Genomic DNA, 18,001 nt, shown 5'->3' on the forward strand with positions numbered 1-18,001 from the left:
GCTAGACCATTGCACACATTGAGTCTCACACCAGGTATGGGTAAATTGGTAGTTTATGCAGCACTGTATTTAATTTTTAGAAACAATTTTAAGAACACCTTAAGAACAGGCTGATTTTGAAGAAAACACCCGATATATAAGAACAAAATCAGCCTGAAGCTCCAAAACACGTGTTCTTTTATGCGGGTTTTTACTGTATATTACTTCACTATATCTCCAATTTTGGGCGTCAGTTTTCCCACGCAGTAAATTGTTTTGTTTTGTGAATCTCCCTATTGGAGTTTAACTCAAATCACTTTGCAGAGTAGAGATGAATGAAACGTGACTCTCACTTTTAACCTTTCAGGTGAAGGCTATTAAGGAGCACTTTGATGTAAACGCTGTTTACCAGTATTTTTTTAATTATTGTTTCCGAGTTTTGGAATTGAAGAGTGAGAGTATTGCTTCATAAATGGCGACCGACGAATTATTCTTTCATTTTCACGAAAATTAGCCTTCCTGGCTTCGTTACCATGTGTAAAATTCAATAAATTTTTTACGCTAAAATGAGGTTAGTGGCGCCAATTAACATATCAAAAAGAATAAGAATTCGGCCGCCATTTATGAATAAGGTCTTTGACGTTATGTGCTATAACAGCTCTGGAAGTGTAAAACAAAAATAACTGGGCGCGAAATGTGACAGAATTTACGTTGGCATTTAAAACTGTCAGATTTTCGTGTGCCTAGGATAAAGAACTTAAATTCAAAAAATTATTTATTAATACAGAGTTATATTTAATTTCAAACAACCGACACTGAGGTGTTGTGACTTATTAATGCTAAAAGGTAAACAACAGACGTATTTTCTGTTGTCATGGCAACATAATTTAACCTTAATTAATCTATAAGGTCAGTAAAGCTTTCTTTTATTCTTTACTTTTTTGTCCTAAACCTTCTAGTGACTTAACCAGCTGTAGGTCAATTGCAGAAAGTATAATCCTACACACAACGTACCGAAACAGTTCACAGATTCTTAATGCTCGTGACATTTTGTGTGGTGATAGTAATCCATGTTTACGATATTTGTAGAATTCCCCACACTGTTTTGCTGCAGACAAAAATTACGAGAAGGCGTCGAACAAGTACGAGTGCCCGTCAAAAATATTCAAAAAGTACGAGCGGCCGATACAAAGTAGGAGAGGCTGAGACAAAAAGTATTTCAAAAAGTACGAGCGGCGGACAAAAAGTACGAGTGGCCGACACGAAGTACGAGTGAACGAAAAAAAAGTACGAGGGGCCGACACGAAGTAGGAGTGAACGAAAAAAAAGTACGAGTGGCCGACACGAAGTACGAGTGAACGAAAAAAAAGTACGATTAGCCGACAAAAAGTACGAGTGGCCGACACGAAGCACGAGTGAACGAAAAAAAAGTACGAGTGGCCGACAAAAAGTACGAGTGAACGAAAAAAAAGTATGAGTGGCCGACACGAAGTACGAGTGAACGAAAAAAAAGTACGAGTGGCCGACAAAAAGTATGAGTGGCCGACAACAAGTACGAGTGGCCGAAAAAGTACGAGCCACCGACGAAAAAGTACGAGTGGCCGACAACTGTGAGAAGTGGTACAAAATACTCCATGCACTTTAATTGCCTTTTTACGCGGGATGCTCTGAGGGCAGCCCGTGTCTAAAATTGGAAACAATAAGGAATAAGTTTTGGGCCGTAGATCTTTTTAGATCCGAGATGTAGCCTGCGTAGCAGTCGTTTCCGTTTCCTTTGAGCACGAAAAGACGCCCTCGCGCGCTTGCCCCGCCTGGCTAAAAGGAAATGGAAACGACTGCTACGCAGGCTATCCGATATGGTGTACTTCTTTTTAGACATGATATTTCAGTTCTTTTGTTCATTGTTCGTAGTCACGCGCTATGACGTGGACGGATGTATGAATTTGGGCCCATCCGAAATCACTACCGCGTGCATTTGGTAGAACACTTGACTCGCGTTGGTTGCTCTTCTTTTTGCTGTGCTACACCGTGCTGACGAGAGCCAACCAGCGCGAAACAGCTGTCCACGGTTGCCGCATTCTGTTGATTCTCGGTTTGGTCTCTATCATGTCGCTGTCGTGTTAAGTTTTCTACGCAGTCCGATCAGCCTTGAAGAAATTTGAGTCTGAAATTGGGCTGGGTATCTTTTTTTTTCTTTTCTTCCTGGTAGCTTCAAATCTGCACATTAATTTATTCATTAAACTCTGTTCTCTCCTAGAAGGGATCTCTTGTTCTGATTGTCTTCAACAAAAATGTCCCAATCAAATCTATTAATTGCGCGTATATCACGAGCGAGGAGACCCCTCATCCCTACCTGTGTGACGTCAAATAATCATTTGATTTATTAATTAAACCTGGATACTAGATAAACAGCTGAACGACCGAGTGGATAGCTCTTTCGTTTGCAGTCATAGGTGTTTATAAGGATCGATTTTCTGATATTCTAATGTAAACTTAAAAGCGCTTATCTTTTCGGAACGAGTGAGAAGCGATGTAGCTTTAGTTATAATTTTCTAAGGTTAAGTAAATATTGAAAATTTTACGCACGTATTTTAGTGAGCTCACCAAGAAGAGAATTAAGAAACAGCATAGATTGACAAAAGCAAAGAGCTGTTCATCTAGTTTCGCGGGTTCGTTCACTCGGAACGTGGTCATTTATGCCGTTTGTCGTTTGTTTTAAACTTACCTCTAAATCTCTCTGATATCGATGTACCATCCTCGGAGGCACAGGGCAGATTTTTTTTAAATTTAAAGACCACTTTATTTATTTAGTGCGCAAACAAATTACAACACACTACTTAAGAAATGCTACTTGTGAAGTGATAATTACACTATTTACAATACGGTACTAAAAAAATGCGAAACTACTTACAATACGATATTAAATTATTACCAACAAAACAAAACGATACGCTACTAAGAACAATACTAACACTATGATACAAAAAAAATTACTTACAAATTGATAAATTTAATTTATTACACCCATTCTGAAATCACTGGTGATCCTTGCAATTTGATTGGCTCTCAACAGTGCGATTTATTCACAAATCGCATTATTTTTTGCTTTAAATCGCATCCTTGTTTTAGCCCATCAAAATGAAAGTGAAATAATAAGGAAATATTAATATTGACATAAAACTGTGTGATTTCAAAATGGATGTAATAAAGTGGTAATTGAACTTCGTGTCGTGCAATTTTGGTCTGAAATCATACTAGCTTGTGATTTCAAATCAAACTCGCGCTGCGCGCTCGTTCGATTTTGAAATCACGCGTATGATTTCATACCAAATTGAACTCCACTCAGTTCAATCTGACCATTATTAAGTTGCCTACAAATGGATAGAAACAGTATTTGCATTTGCACAGCTAGACTCCAAAAATTAATTGCTTAAAAAGTTGGACCATTTTTTATTAAAAGAAAGTAGTTTATTTGTCGTAATCGCAATGTATTTTTCTAATTCAATTTTTTCGTTAACGAGGGTGACAAAATCTGTGAACTGGGGTCTTTTGTCATCTTGTACTGCATTAGTGTAAAGAAAATATTTCCCAATTATGATCAGGTGGTTTAGGGTTAGATCGGACGATGTGAACTTTAAAACCCCATATATAATTTCGTTTTGCTCCAACGCAATGTTTCCTCTACATGTAGCGTTGTACCACTTTGTAAATTTATTCCAAGAGGATTTAGCAATTGGACATTCCACAAATAAATGGAGTGGTGTCTGATCAATATCATGGCAATAAGGACAATCGGGTTGCTGTTTCAGAGCAGATAACGGCGAGGGAAAGTCAGCGGGGAGACATTTCGGTGAAGAAAAAACAAGGGGTAAAACATGCACGCTTGATGCACATATAAGAAAATATTGGTCGTTTTGTCTGAAATTCAATGATGTCACTGGTCGCTCTTACTTAGACCCCTCAATGAACGACCGAAAACGCGATGGCGAATGAATTTCCTGTTGTTATAGACAAAGGCACTGTACGAAAAGAACCGATATTAGATAACGGCAAAATGAAATTGTAACGAAACTATCATTGCATTGATATCAATTGCCGTCGGGTCAGTTCTATATCGTAAACTAGTATCTCGCTTTTTATCAAAAAACGCTAAACTGGATCATTGTATTATGCTATTCCAGGGATTTGATTGGCTTTGCGGCCATCGTAGCCAACAAGAGATTATACCGCCATGCCCGAGAAATAGCGACCATTAAATTGTCTTCTGGTTGTTTAGTTGGCAAGCAAAAGCAGAAAGATCTAGCAATTTTTCTTGACTGTTTTTGATAAAACAACTATTCCACTCTCGCGTGTTGGATATGAGATGATTATGCGCCTCGTTGGCTATCTATCATCTCATATCCAACGCGCGCTCGTGGAATAATTGTTAATTATAACATGAGGAGTCTAACGAGGAAGTTGATGGTCCAGAGTTTACAGCTCATTGAAGTGTTGTCCCGGTTTGGCTCAGTCGGCGGGGAAAGCGAAAGAGAGAAGAGACTGAGGCAACACACATTCTTTTGCTGCAAGAATGGACGAAAATTTCACGGAAGGTTGTTGAAATTTAACGGGCGTTTGCTCAAATATTCATAAAAGTTACTCAGGTTCAAAGTCACTGCGAACCTCCCCAATGTGACTCAGATAAAGGACGAGTTTTCCTCGTGAAAAATACTTGTTGATTTAACCGTTTTTGACGGAACGTCAGACGAAGTACTTCACAAGGACAAAAGTTTAAATAATGCCCGCGTTGAATTGACATTATCATGCCAGTATAAATTAAAATTAACAGATTTAGCTGGTTTGCCGTTTTGTTTTTCTTATAACTTTCAATTTATATTAGTCGTAATATTATGTTGTTGTGGGGCCACTAAATTCGCATTTGGTGGTTTTCTTTTGAACGAGTTTTTGGCCTTCTTAGGCTTGCAATCGTCTTTTACATGTAAACTGGCCAAATGCATCATAATGCACTTATAGTCGATGTTGATGGAGCAGGGAAAAGCGGGTTCGCTGTTACAGCGACAGCACGGATCAGAAGAGAAACTAATTAGTGCCTTTCATCTCAATTTATTCTGTATTCAAAGACTGTTTCGTGGCGATATTTTGAAGGTTTTTCTCTCTTTTAACGCAAAACCTGAAACGAGCTCGAAACCAGACAGATGACTGAACGACTCGAGTCGAATTTGCTGTGCGGCTAAATCAGTTTACACATGTAAATTAATAATATTTTACCAGCATTTTGCGAGAGCCTTCAGCAGTCTCAAAGGCAAGAGGCGTAAAGGTTTGAAATTGCAACAAGAGAAAGACATCTAATGCCTTCGAGATTATAGCATTCAGAACAAAATTAGCATTCCAAAATATTAATGCTTGGCCGATGATTTTGTCATGTACAATTTGTACACCGGCTCAAAATCGCAACATTGTACTTAGAAAAAAATAAAACGATTTCTTTCTATCAAAAATCAGAAATTTAGCACCGCAATGACATAACAAAAAAGTGTTATAAGCAATCGGTCGCCGAGCTTATAAGGGAAATTTAAGAACTACAAATGCAATTAACAACGCAACAACGCGAAGCGACGCCATAGCCTAAAATTTGAATATCTATGTTTTTTTCAAATCACGGAAGGCAATTGTAAAACATTTAAAAACAACATTTTTCTTTAGAGTTGATAAGTAACATCGAAAGTTTGTTTTTATTCTAGCAGTAGCATAGAATTTCAAGAATAAACATCCTTACGTCTTTAAATTGTGTTTTAACCGCAGGACAGTAATTTGAATATTTTAAAGTTAGAGCTTGGGTAGTAAACAAATCGTCTCGGTGTGTTTCTAGTCCCATCGAAAATTTAAAATATTTCTTTTCCTTAGCTATAATCATTCCTCAATTTGTAGCAATTTCATGAATAAGATAACAAAATATCACTACAAAGGAAAACAGTGGCAAGCCCCTTCGTCTGAAAACAATAAAACCTGTATTTTGAACAAATGCGATAAAAATACCCCCACGGAAAATAAAGTTTTGTCTCCATATTTTTTGCGCATGGAATATAATAATGAAATTTGGTCCATCAAGTTGTTGTATATAATGTCTGTTTTCTAAGCACGCGCGTGTTTGAGATTTCTATGGGCTGAAAGCCGCATTTTGATGAAAAGTAAAATGGAAACAAGCACACGCTAAGTCACTTACAACTCGAGGTACGCGAGGTTGTGGTTGTTTCCTCGGAGGTCCGCATAATGTGTTAAAAACGGTCACCTTTAAGTGAAGCTGTCAAACTGCTCCTCTGTTTTGAAACGATTAGATTTGTCCCAGTAGTCGCGAAAAAAACAAAAGGAATACAATGTCTACAGCTAAGCCTGCCGCCTCACACCCCAAGTACATTGATATGATAACGAGCGCGATCAAAGCTCTCGCCGAAAAGAGCGGATCGTCCCGACAGGCCATCAACAAGTATATAGTGAAGGAGTACAAGCTGACGGAGAATAAACACCACAATGCTATGCTCAAACAAGCGCTGCAGCGAGGTACTGGACCTGGCGGGCCGCTTGTTCACAACAAGGGAAAAGGTGCTGCGGGCTCCTTCAAGATAAAGCCTCCTCCGGCAAAACCTGCCAAACCGGCTGCTACAAAGGCTCCGGCGAAAAAACGCGTTCCCAAGAAAGCACCTGCTAAGCCCAAAGCTAAGCCTGCGAAACCTGCCGCGGCTGCCCTGCCAGCGGAAACGCCGCCTACAGCCCCGGCGCCAGCGCCTAAAAAGCCCGCCAAACCTTCCAAGGCAAAGGTCGCCAAGGAAAAGAGCGCGAAAGTATCGAAGGCTGCCTCTCCGAAAAAGCCCAAAGTTGTGAAAGGCAAGAAATCTCCAAAGAAGCCTGCTTCCAAGAAGTGAACGCTTTTATTGGGTTAAAATCGAGCTGCAATTAGTTCAGTTTTCTAGAGTCTTGCAATGGAATAGATTTGTATATCCAGTCGAAGCTTATACGACGTTAATCGTGTCTTTTTGTAAACTCATAAATGAAAGGAGCTTGAAGTTTAGTGAAAACGGTCAAGCAGTTACAGTATAAAAAGTTTTTAGTATGCTTGACACGCCTGCAAAGCAGTCTACCCTCCAGTTTCTATAATTCGTAGGAAAAAAAGAGCTCTTGCTGAGGCCTTTTGTCCGTATGTCACTGTATTTATTATCGGCAATTAGCACGAAAAATGAGTCTTGTATTAATTTAAAAGCCTGAGTTTTTTTGTTTGCGAAACTGTAATAGTCTCATTTCTTAATTATTACTTATTATTTGTACATAAAACAGGAAGCGCTGAATTTTTTTTTTGACTTAAGTTATAGGGTGTAATTAAAATTTCCAGTTTAGCTGAATCGCAGAACTACCAATGGTTTGTTCTTTAACTGTTAGTGTTAAGCAGCAAAAACGGCAAAAGTTACCCTTCAGTCTCGTGCTATCTGTCAAAAGATAAAGTGGTCATTAGATGGTATCCAGAATACATTTTATGGTATGTCAAATTTATTTTATATTCCCAGAAACGGTGATGTCCATGCAGAGCTTTAAATTTTTTTCTCAAACTCAGTGCTTACACCTCCTACGGTATTGTGAATACCCTGCATGGGCCCCTGACTCGTTCCCAGTCGTCTCTCCTATTTTTAGATTGCACGACGTTTACGCGGGAGTTGTAAATTTGGAGGGGTGAAAAAGTCCTGGGAACGAGGTAGCTGACAGTAAGCAGAATTTCTTTCCCCACGGGGAAGCAAACTTTCTGCTTGGGAGAGTGTTTGATGTTTGGTTCAATAGCAGGCTGATGAGTCAATATTTTGTTATTTTGTTATTTTTCGTGTCTATACACTTTTTATTTAATGTTTAATGGTTAATAATGCTTTGCCATGCTAGTATATGTACAATAAAAAAAATGAAATTACAAAAGTTGTAAAAAGCGCATGACCGAAGAATAATTGGGGGAAACTAAATTCCCATATAAAGAATATTCTCCAAAAAAAAAATGTAAACATTTAAAAAAAAAAAATGAAACAAATATTAAATGCGGCTAAAAACTAGCTTAATTAAATTACCTACTAAAATTGATACTAAGAATTGTGAAGTAAAATTTACAAATGGCCCACAGCTTACCTAACGAGTTACTCCTGATTTAAATGACACAAATGATCTAAAAGATGGGATTTAAAACTTCTCAATGAAGATGAATGCATTATGTTTGTCGGAATACTATTCCAGTCTGTTATGTAGCGATTAATTGATGAAAATTTAAAGTAATTCGTACGTGTCTTCTTAGGTCTTATCTTAAAATTATGGTTCTTACGTGTTTTCGCTATGAGGATCTATGTCACAGTGTATTTATTTATTTTTTCTGTGTGGGATTTTTTCCAACAAAACAGTATAAACTGAGCGTTTAAAGTAGTTTGCTTAAAATATACGAAGTTTTTCTGTTTGGTGTCTGGTGCATTAGTGTTTTAAAATTCACAGATAATTTTCTGGCGTTGTGAATTCAGGCGCGATCAGTGGCTCTGTAAACTACTTTAATCTTCTAAAGATGATGTCTTGTTAGCCATTCTCTCAACAAAAATTTCGTTTGAATGAAAATAAACTGTTCTTATGTCTGCCGTTTTCCTCATCAGTGGGCGTAGGAAATCGTTTGAATTGTCAGTTGTAGAATGCAAGATAATCCAAAAACAACGGAAGACCCATTAAAGAAAAATACGCCCACGATGATATCAAATCCGTCGTGCCAGAAAGGATTCAAAATTACCATTGTTTAGCACAAACGTTCATTAGAAACGCTAATTTTAAACTATACAAAAGTTAGCTGCAATTTTTTGTACTCAACAATTTTCACGTTTAGGCATAATCAATTAAAGAGTGATAACACAGCTGGCCAGGGAGTTTCAGTTCGTGAAGGCATAAAGCGCAGAAAAGGAGCAAAATTCAAGTTGTTTTTCCTTCTCGTGCTCGCTGATGTCTATACACTTGAATGGAGAGAGTGTCGAACGAAGAAATACGATGCAACAGACCAGGACTCGGAACTAACACACACCTTCAAACACTCAGCTGGTTGTCTTCCAAAAAAGTAGGGCTGGGAATATGGGAATGAGCAATGTTTATCGTTCAATGATACGTAGACAAAGGAAAACAAAGCAGAATAAATGTTCAGAATAAACGTTACGATCATTTGTGGTTACTGATCTGCTACCCATTGCATAAGGGTAAGCCTTTTATGTGATGTTTATCTAGAGCTTAAATTAATAATTTTAATTTTAGTTTATATGGTTAAAACACATATAAACTTAATTCTTTTAAAAGTGGGCGGGATCGGAATTTCCATCTAAAAAAGGGCGGGATGGCGGGATTAACCGGAAAAAATGGGTGGGAAGGCGGGATCTGAGAACAATACAATACAATACTCTATTTCACCTTTTCTTAAAACATTATATTAATATTATATATGTATATTTAGTTAATTTAAAGTTTTATAGGTATTATTATAAGACTAACTAAATATAAATATCTACGGTGGAAATGCCTAGCGCCTAAGTGAACCAATATAGTTTTCTAGTCAGACACTAGTCTTGTTTAATTACATTTTAAATGTAGACATCTACATACATACTCAGCACACACTCGCACACGACACACACACTGCACTTATTTAGTGTTGAAATAAAATTTAAAAGAAAAATTAGAAGAATTCAACTGGCTTGGACGTTAAATTTGCTTCGATAGTAAACACTGTTTAACTTTTCTTGGGAAAGTAGAAAGACTGAGATCTTTGATATCTTGTGGTAGTTTTTGCCAATGGTCAACTGCTTGAGCTGAGAGCGTTTTTCCAGTATTGGTTCTGAAACGTGCTTTATAGAAATTATCTTTAGAAGCATATCTAGTGTTATATCTCTGGCGTGATGAAAGTGGTTTAATATTGAATATGCTAGGGAGCTGATTTTTATGCCACTGGTGGGAGAACTGAAGTAAACGAGGTGTAAAAATGTTCTCTCCTGTGAGTAGGTCTAGTAGGTTAAGTAGCGGAAGGGCGCCATTTGTATTTTCACCATACAGAGTAGCAAAGAACAGAAGGCGAATAATATGATTTTGCTTGACTTGAATTTTCTTTAAATGCGATGCACAGGCGCTACCCCAAGCAAGTACAGCATATGATAGATATGGATACGTCAAGTTATAATAAAGTTGTCTGAGTTGTTTTAAAGGAAGATAGTGTCTTAGCTTGACGAATATTCCAGTATTTCTAAAGATTCTCGAGCATATATGAGATATGTGGTATTTCCATGAAATTGTGTCATCAACTAATACTCCAAGATATTTTATGCAATTATGTATTTTTATATGTATATTCAGAACCATCTTTGTTAGAAAATTTAACTTTGAATGTATTACCCATTTTCTTTTTAGCGGATTAAATAATTATGTAGTTTGTTTTCTTAAAATTTATTGACAGTGTATTTATATCACACCATTCCTTCCCTTATATGAGCTCTTGGTTAATTAGGGTTCCCAGCTGGGTGGCATTGGAAGACGAGGCAAAAATATTAGCGTCATCTGCAAAAATACTAAAGCAAAGTTTTTCAAAGCAGTTGGGAATATCATAGATGTAGATGAGAAACAACAGGGCCCAAGCGAGCTACCCTGAGAAACACACAGACCATATTATGAAAGGTGTTCGTCATCGTGGTTTAAAATGATAGAGTTGAGTGATCGTTTGTCTCACGATTGAGTCACAAAGATGTGGATCGCGACGTTTCGACCGCTATACTCATCAGGCGATGGTGTCGACTGATTGTGTAACAGTAAAGACCATAGTTTGTCTAGATGATTCCGTACCAGCTAAAGAGACGTACTGCTGTCTGTTTGACAAGTAGTTTGTGACCACTGAAGAGGTAGTCCTCTGATCCCATACATTTACTTTATCTTTAAAAGAACAACGTGATTTACAGTATCAAACGCTTTCACGAAATCAAGGAAGACTCCGCAGGTTGATAGGTTATTGTCAATCCCTTTCTTTAGGTTATCAGTGACCTCGACTATTGCCTGTTAATTCAGTCGACCACCCTTCCCTAAAACCAAATTAAATTGATAAAGAATTTCATATTTTTCAATATAATTTATCAGTTGCTTGTAAACAAGCTTTTCAAAAATTTGTGTCAAGGCAGAGAGAGTCGAGATTGGGAGGAAATTTGTTGCGTCTGTAATTTCACCGCCTTTGTCATTCTGTGTTACTTTTTGACCCTAGTGTGGACCCTCTTTGCTCAATCCTATCGTTCATAGCGTCCGTCATGTCTCTAGGTATGATCGCCATCAACCGATATTTTTACTTTGTCAAGTGGGACAAGTACAGGAAAATCTTCGAGAAGAGAAAAGCGTTTCTCTATGGAATTATGGTATGGGTAGCCTCGATAGCTCTAGCTTCCCCTCCACTCTTCGGCTGGGCAGAATATCGCTTCATCCCTGGAAAATCGTTTACATGTATTTCATGATTGCACTTTGCTTTTTCGGACCTCTCTCGGCAATGGCCTTTTTCCTATTATAACATTATGACGATTACAAGAAAATCGAAAAGAAAAATTGCCAAGCAAGCACAAGAAGAAGGAAAAACAACTTGAATTTTGCTCCTTTTTTGCGCCTTACGCCTTCTCGAACTGAAACTCCCTGGACAGCTGGTTATCACTCCTTGATTGATTATGTGTAAATGTGAAAAATAGTAAAAAAAAAATAGCAGCTTACTTTTGTATAGTTTAAAATCAGCGTTTCTAATGAACGTTTGTGCTAAACAATGGCAATTTTGAATCCTTTCTGAAACGACGGATTTGACATCATCGTTGGCGTATTTTTCTTTTATGGGTCTTCCGTTGTTTTTGGATTATTTTGCATTTGACAGCTGAAAATTCATTGGCGAATGATTTCCTACGCCCATGAAAAAACGGTAGACGTAAGAGCAGTTTATTTTCATTCAAATGAAATTTTTGTTGACAGGAAGGCTCACAAGACATGATCTTTAGAAGATTAAAGTAGTTTACAGAGCCACTGGTCGCGCTGGACTATCTGCGGTAAGCTTTACAACCGAATTCACAACGTCAGAAAATTAACTGTGAATTTAATACTAAGGAACCAGACAACAGACAGAAAAACTTTGTATATTTTAAGCAAACCACTTTAAACTCTCAGTTTTTACTGTTTTGTTGGAAACATTCAACATATTGGTTGGCCGGGGTAGGGAAAGAATAACTATCCTTGTAATTTTCGGGTGGGAAATTTACACCTACGAAATGGGGCAAAGTCTCTTAACCACAATCTTCGAAACCACTATCCTTTTCCTTATTTGTTTCGCTGCCTTAGTCGGCAACTTGAGTTTATTCATCATCGTTTACAAGGACAGAAATCTTCGCACCATTACAAACATGTACATTCTAAACCTCGCTGTGGCAGATATGTTGGTTTCAGTAGTAAGCATGCCAGTTACTATGGTGACGATTATCCAACAACGCTGGGTTTTTGGAGATGCCACTTGCTCGGCGCTCGGCTTTTTGACAATCTTATCATTCATAGCGTCCGTCATGTTTCTCGGTATGATCGCCATCAACCGATATTTTTACGTTGTCAAGTGGAACACGTACACCAACACCTTCGAGAAGAGAAAAGCGTTCCTCTACGGAATTATGGTATGGATAGCCTCGATAGCTCTAGCTTCCCCTCCACTCTTCGGCTGGGCAGTATATCGCTTCATCCCTGGAAAATCGTACTGTTTTGTTAACTGGCCTTCAAATGTCTACTACATGTATTTCATGATTGCAGCTTGCTTTTTCGGACCTCTGTCGGCAATGGCCTTTTCGTATTACAACATTTTGACGTTTACAAGAAACGCAAAAAGAAAAATTGCCCTATCAAGAAATAACGCGGCACTTGCTCCGTCTCAAGTTCAAGGTTCTAGGATATCAGATGAGATGCAATGTAACAACGGTCTAGAGATAAATGAACTAAACTGCAACAATGACGGCGAAGAAGTACGGATTAACATGCAAAGAGACAACCCAGACATTCAGAATAAACTAGACTTCAACCGGATTGAAAGACCGAAGATGACAGGGCGAAATAACTCGAAGGAGAACTTGGGATCGAAATCACGCGAGTTTCAACTAACACCCGAAGAAGTTCGTATCACAAACACTTTCCTTTTAGCGGTCGCTCTGTTTATAATCTGCTGGGCACCATTCGTTGTAACCATGTTTTTCGATGTGTACTACCCCAGGCCGTTGCCGCGCGCAATAGATTTCACATCGCTACTTCTTGGTTATCTAAACAGTATGTGTAATCCCATATTGTACGGAGTTCGAAATTCTGCTTTTCGACAAGGGTTTCTTAATCTTTACTCGAGATTTATACCCGATCGTTTTCAATAGACTTACATGTGCGACTGCAGCCACTGGGCTTGTGAACTCGTCACAAACATTTAACAGAAGTGAGCTTTGTGGCAACTTGAAGGCGTGTGGTGAACGGACTGATCCACTGTAAACATTGTAAAGTATTGTAGCGAAGACCAGAATTGTGCCAAGTAGCATTTAGAAGGGAATTCCGCCAATAAACGTAATTAACACGCTTGAAGGCAAGATTAATTGAAAATTAAATGTTTTTTGTTTCAAACGTGATGCAAATGGTAACGATAACTGAGCGGAAATTTGACATTTAACTGAATTTAAGGAAAAACCCCGGTTTTCCTGACTTTTCCCTCTCATCTCTTAAAAATATTCACGTAAATCTGAAATTTGAATATCGACGTGCAGTTTGTCAAGTATGATTTCCCAGTCCATGAAGGCGAGAACTACTTTCCCTAAACCAAAGGTTAAATGACAAGGTATAATGGCTCGGCCTTTTGTTGTTTTATTATTCTGCCACATTTCTAAGCAATAGTTTCTGAAAAAACAACGTCGTGATCTCCGCGGGAACGAGTCAAGATTAGGTCTACTGTTGGAGATCTACTTTCCCATTTCAATCCCGGCTATGCACTTCTTTTTTCGGTCTCTACATGATTTATCTGCAGCCAATTATTTCACCTAACATAGCTAATGTTTCTGCGTGGTCTCCCTTCCATTCTTTCGTTAATGACACTGAATTCTCTAAACATTCCGTCATGTCGTGGTATTGTGGCAAGTAATTTTTTCTGTCCTTTTAGGATCACTAGTCTTGATAAGTAACTTCCCGACATCTGCTCTTCTTAGAGCAACCTCGTTTCTAACTATCTCAGACCAGTTAATCTTTTCCATGTGACCACAAAACCACACTTTTACAGCTTCCAAACTGTTTGATATCAACGGATTTCAAAGTCTTTGGTCTGGGCTCCATAAAGTAACACACTCTTCAGATCCTTGTCTCCGGTGCATAGTTCAGGTCCTTTGTCAACAACATCTTAGTACTTGTCTCTGCGCCTTTCAATAACATACAAACCGACTCAACTTTCAATTGGCGTGCTTTACCACTGTCAATCATAATTACAGCGTCAACCGACTGATCAAAAAAATACAAAAATCGAAACCGGCGAAGTGAATCGAGATCCGCCAATCACAGCTTACGAACGTTACCTTTTCAGCCTGTTAAGAGGCAAACGTCTTTCTTCCAATTCTTATTCTCTTAACTTTTTCGTGGCTGCCGGATGAATACTGTATTTGATCCCGATAAAAGTGTCGCGAAGACGAAAATCAAGTGTGTGTCACATCATAAAATATTCCTCGATTCGTGAAGCATTTTGCAGCATGTCCCAGGGTGCTCGCTACTGTGCGCCATTTTGAATATCGCGAAGACCAAGGCGACGACGTTGTTGCAAATCAGCAAACTGCGTAGCAGTCTTTTCCTTTCTTTCTTTTCCTTTCCTTTAATTTCCTTCTTTTCTTTCCTTTCCAAGGGAGCGTGTGAATGAGATTCAAAGGCAACTTAAATTTTGCTCCTTTGTTAATTTCTGCGCTTTATGCGTTCACGAACTGAAACTCCCTGGCCAGGTGTGTTATCGCTCCTTAATTGATTATGCGTAAACGTGGAAAATGTTGACAGAGTACAAAAAACAGCAGCTGGCTTTTTTATATAAAAAACAGCATTTCTAATGGACGTTTGTGATAAAGAATTATGACAATTTGTAATCCTTTCTGACAGTATAGATTTCACAGCTGGGTTGGTGGGCTTTTCTTTAATGGGTCTTCTGTTGTCTTTGGACTATTTTGATAACTGACAATTAATGCTTTCCTACGCCCAAGCGGAAAACGGCAGACGTAAGAACAGTTCATTTTCATTCAAATGAATTTTTTGTTGAAAGAAATGCTAAAAAGACATGATCATTAGAGAATTAAAGTAATTTACTGAGCCACTGGACGCGCTGGGCTATCTGCAGTAACCTTATTGAATTCTAAACGTCAGAAAATTAACTCTGAATTTAACTCTTAGGCACCAGCTTCAGACTCCAGGATAGAAAAACTTTGTTTATTTTAAGCAAACAACTTTAAACTCTCAGTTTATCTTTTTTGCCGGAAACATTCAACAGATTGGTTGGCCGTGGCAAGAGAAGAATAACTATTCTAGTAATTTTGACGTTGGGAATTTACGGGCTTTATGCCCTAACTGTAACGATTGCATATGGATGGCACACAAAAAGAGACGATTCAACTCAAACATAAACACAACAGCACACTTTTCCTAGTCCGTACGCCATGAAACCCGGAAAGCATGGTCTCCAATTACCCATAAGTCTAAGCAAGTTCACAAAGTCTAAGGACTTCTGGTTAAATTCGATTACCGGTTACAAATATGGTACTGTTATCACTCCTAAATTGATTATTGGTAAATGAGGAAAATGTTAAGTACAAAAATACCAGCTAACTTTTGTATAGTTTGAAATCAACCTTTCTAATGAACTTTCGTGCTATTTTAAATCTTTGGTCACCTTTCTGCATCCACGGATTTGACTACTGCATTAGTGGGCTTTTCTTTAATAGCCTTCTATTGTTTTTGGGTATTATTTTGTATGCAGTTGATAACTGACAATTAAAGATTTCCTCACCCAAGCGGAAAACGGCAGACGTAAGAACACTTCATTTTCATTCAAATGTAATTTTTGTTGAAAGAAAGGCTACAAAGATATGATCTTTACAGAAATTAATGTAGTGCGCAGAGCCACCAAGCTTTGGAAACATTCAACACATTCGTTGGCCGTGGGAAGGAAAGAATAACTATTCAAGTAATTTTCGGGTCGTGATTAACGCAATAAGAAATGGGGCAAAGTCTCTTAACCACAATCTTCGAAACCACTATCCTTTTCCTTATTTGTTTCGCTGCCTTAGTCGGCAACTTGAGTTTATTCATCATCGTTTACAAGGACAGAAATCTTCGCACCATTGCAAACATATACATTCTAAACCTCGCTGTGGCGGATATGTTGGTTTCAGCAGTAATCATGCCAGTTACTATGGTGACGATTATCAAACAGCGCTGGATTTTTGGAGATGCCACTTGCTCGGCGCTCGGCTTTTTCACCATCCTATCGTTCATAGCGTCCGTCATGTTTCTCGGTATGATCGCCATCAACCGATATTTTTACGTTGTAAAGTGGAACACGTACACCAACACCTTCAAGAAGAGAAAAGCCTTCCTCTACGGAATTATGGTGTGGATAGCCTCGATAGCTCTAGCTTCCCCTCCACTCTTCGGCTGGGCAGAATATCGCTTCATCCCTGGAAAATCGTACTGTTTTGTTAACTGGCCTTCAAATGTCTACTACATGTATTTCATGATTGCAGTTTGCTTTTTCGGGCCTCTCTCAGCAATAGCCTTTTCGTATTACAACATTTTGACGTTTACAAGAAACGCGAAAAGAAAAATTGCCCTATTAAGAAATAACGTGAGACTTACTCCGCTTCAAGTTCAGGGTTCTGCAATAGCAGTTGAGATGCAAAGTAACGACATCCCAGATGAGGGCGAAGAAGCACGGGTTGACATGAAAAGAGACAACCCAGACATTCAGAATGAACTAGACTTCAACCGGGTTGAAAGACCAAATATGACAGGGCGAAAAAACGCGGCAGTCAACTTGGGATCGAAATCACGCGAGTTTCAACCAACACCCGAAGAAGTTCGTATTACAAACACGTTCCTTTTAGCGGTCGCTCTGTTTGTAATCTGCTGGGCACCATTTGTTGTAACCATGTTTTTCGATGTTTACTACCCCAGGCCGTTGCCGCGCGCAATAGATTTCACATCGCTGCTTCTTGGTTATCTAAACAGTATGTGTAATCCCATATTGTACGGAGTTCGGAATTCTGCTTTTCGACAAGGGTTTCTTAATCTTTACTCCAGATTTATACCCGATCGTTTTCAATAGACTTACATGTGCGACTGCAGCCACTGGGCTGGTGAACTCGTCACAAACATTTAACAGAAGTGAGCTTTGTGGCAACTTGAAGGCGTGTGGTGAACGAACTGATACACTGTAAACATTGTAAAGTATCGTAGCGAAGGCCAGAATTGTGCCAAGTAGCATTTAGAATGGGATTCCGCCAGTAAATGTAATTGACACGCTTGAAAGCAAGATTAATTGAAAATTTAATGTTCTTTATTCTAAACTCTCTGGATATGGTAACGATAAAGTGATAATTTAATATTTTGACTCAATTTGAGGAAAATCCCGTTTTTCCTGGCTTTTTCTGTTCATCCCTGAAAAATATTCACCTAAATTTAAAACTGATTGAAAATCGACGTAAAGTTTGTAACGGAAAAGATTCTACTCGCCAATTTTATATCAATCGACAGTTTCAAGTATGAATTTCGTGTAGGCGACGGCTACGTTCCTTAAAACAAAGGTTATGGCTCTGCCTTCGGGTGTGTTATTATTATGGAATGACAAATTCTAGGTTTTCAGTTTACGGGCAACATGAACCCCAATGGTGAATATTTTGTCGTTGTGTCTACTTTGCCTGAAACATATTTAATAAAAAGT

General features: G+C 38.4%; 3 protein-coding genes across 3 annotated transcripts; all 3 read left to right on the plus strand.

Moving 5' to 3' along the window:
* The first annotated feature begins 6,267 nt into the window (after positions 1-6,267).
* Positions 6,268-7,373, plus strand: LOC146462151 (histone H1-delta-like). The gene has a single exon (XM_085086007.1). The coding sequence runs from the start codon at positions 6,354-6,356 to the stop codon at positions 6,897-6,899; it is 546 nt and encodes a 181-aa protein (XP_084942133.1). The 5' UTR covers positions 6,268-6,353; the 3' UTR covers positions 6,900-7,373.
* Positions 7,374-12,296: 4,923 nt separating this feature from the next.
* LOC146462152 (5-hydroxytryptamine receptor 1D-like) lies at positions 12,297-13,557 on the plus strand. Its single transcript, XM_085086035.1, has one exon. The coding sequence runs from the start codon at positions 12,297-12,299 to the stop codon at positions 13,425-13,427; it is 1,131 nt and encodes a 376-aa protein (XP_084942161.1). The 3' UTR covers positions 13,428-13,557.
* Positions 13,558-16,279: 2,722 nt separating this feature from the next.
* LOC146462153 (5-hydroxytryptamine receptor 1B-like) lies at positions 16,280-17,433 on the plus strand. Its single transcript, XM_085086036.1, has one exon. The coding sequence runs from the start codon at positions 16,280-16,282 to the stop codon at positions 17,384-17,386; it is 1,107 nt and encodes a 368-aa protein (XP_084942162.1). The 3' UTR covers positions 17,387-17,433.
* The last annotated feature ends 568 nt before the right edge of the window (positions 17,434-18,001 follow it).

The sequence above is a fragment of the Pavona decussata genome, unplaced genomic scaffold (genome assembly GCF_977016875.1).
Source record: "Pavona decussata unplaced genomic scaffold, jaPavDecu1.1 SCAFFOLD_191, whole genome shotgun sequence".
In the NCBI taxonomy this organism is placed as follows: Eukaryota; Metazoa; Cnidaria; class Anthozoa; order Scleractinia; family Agariciidae; genus Pavona; species Pavona decussata.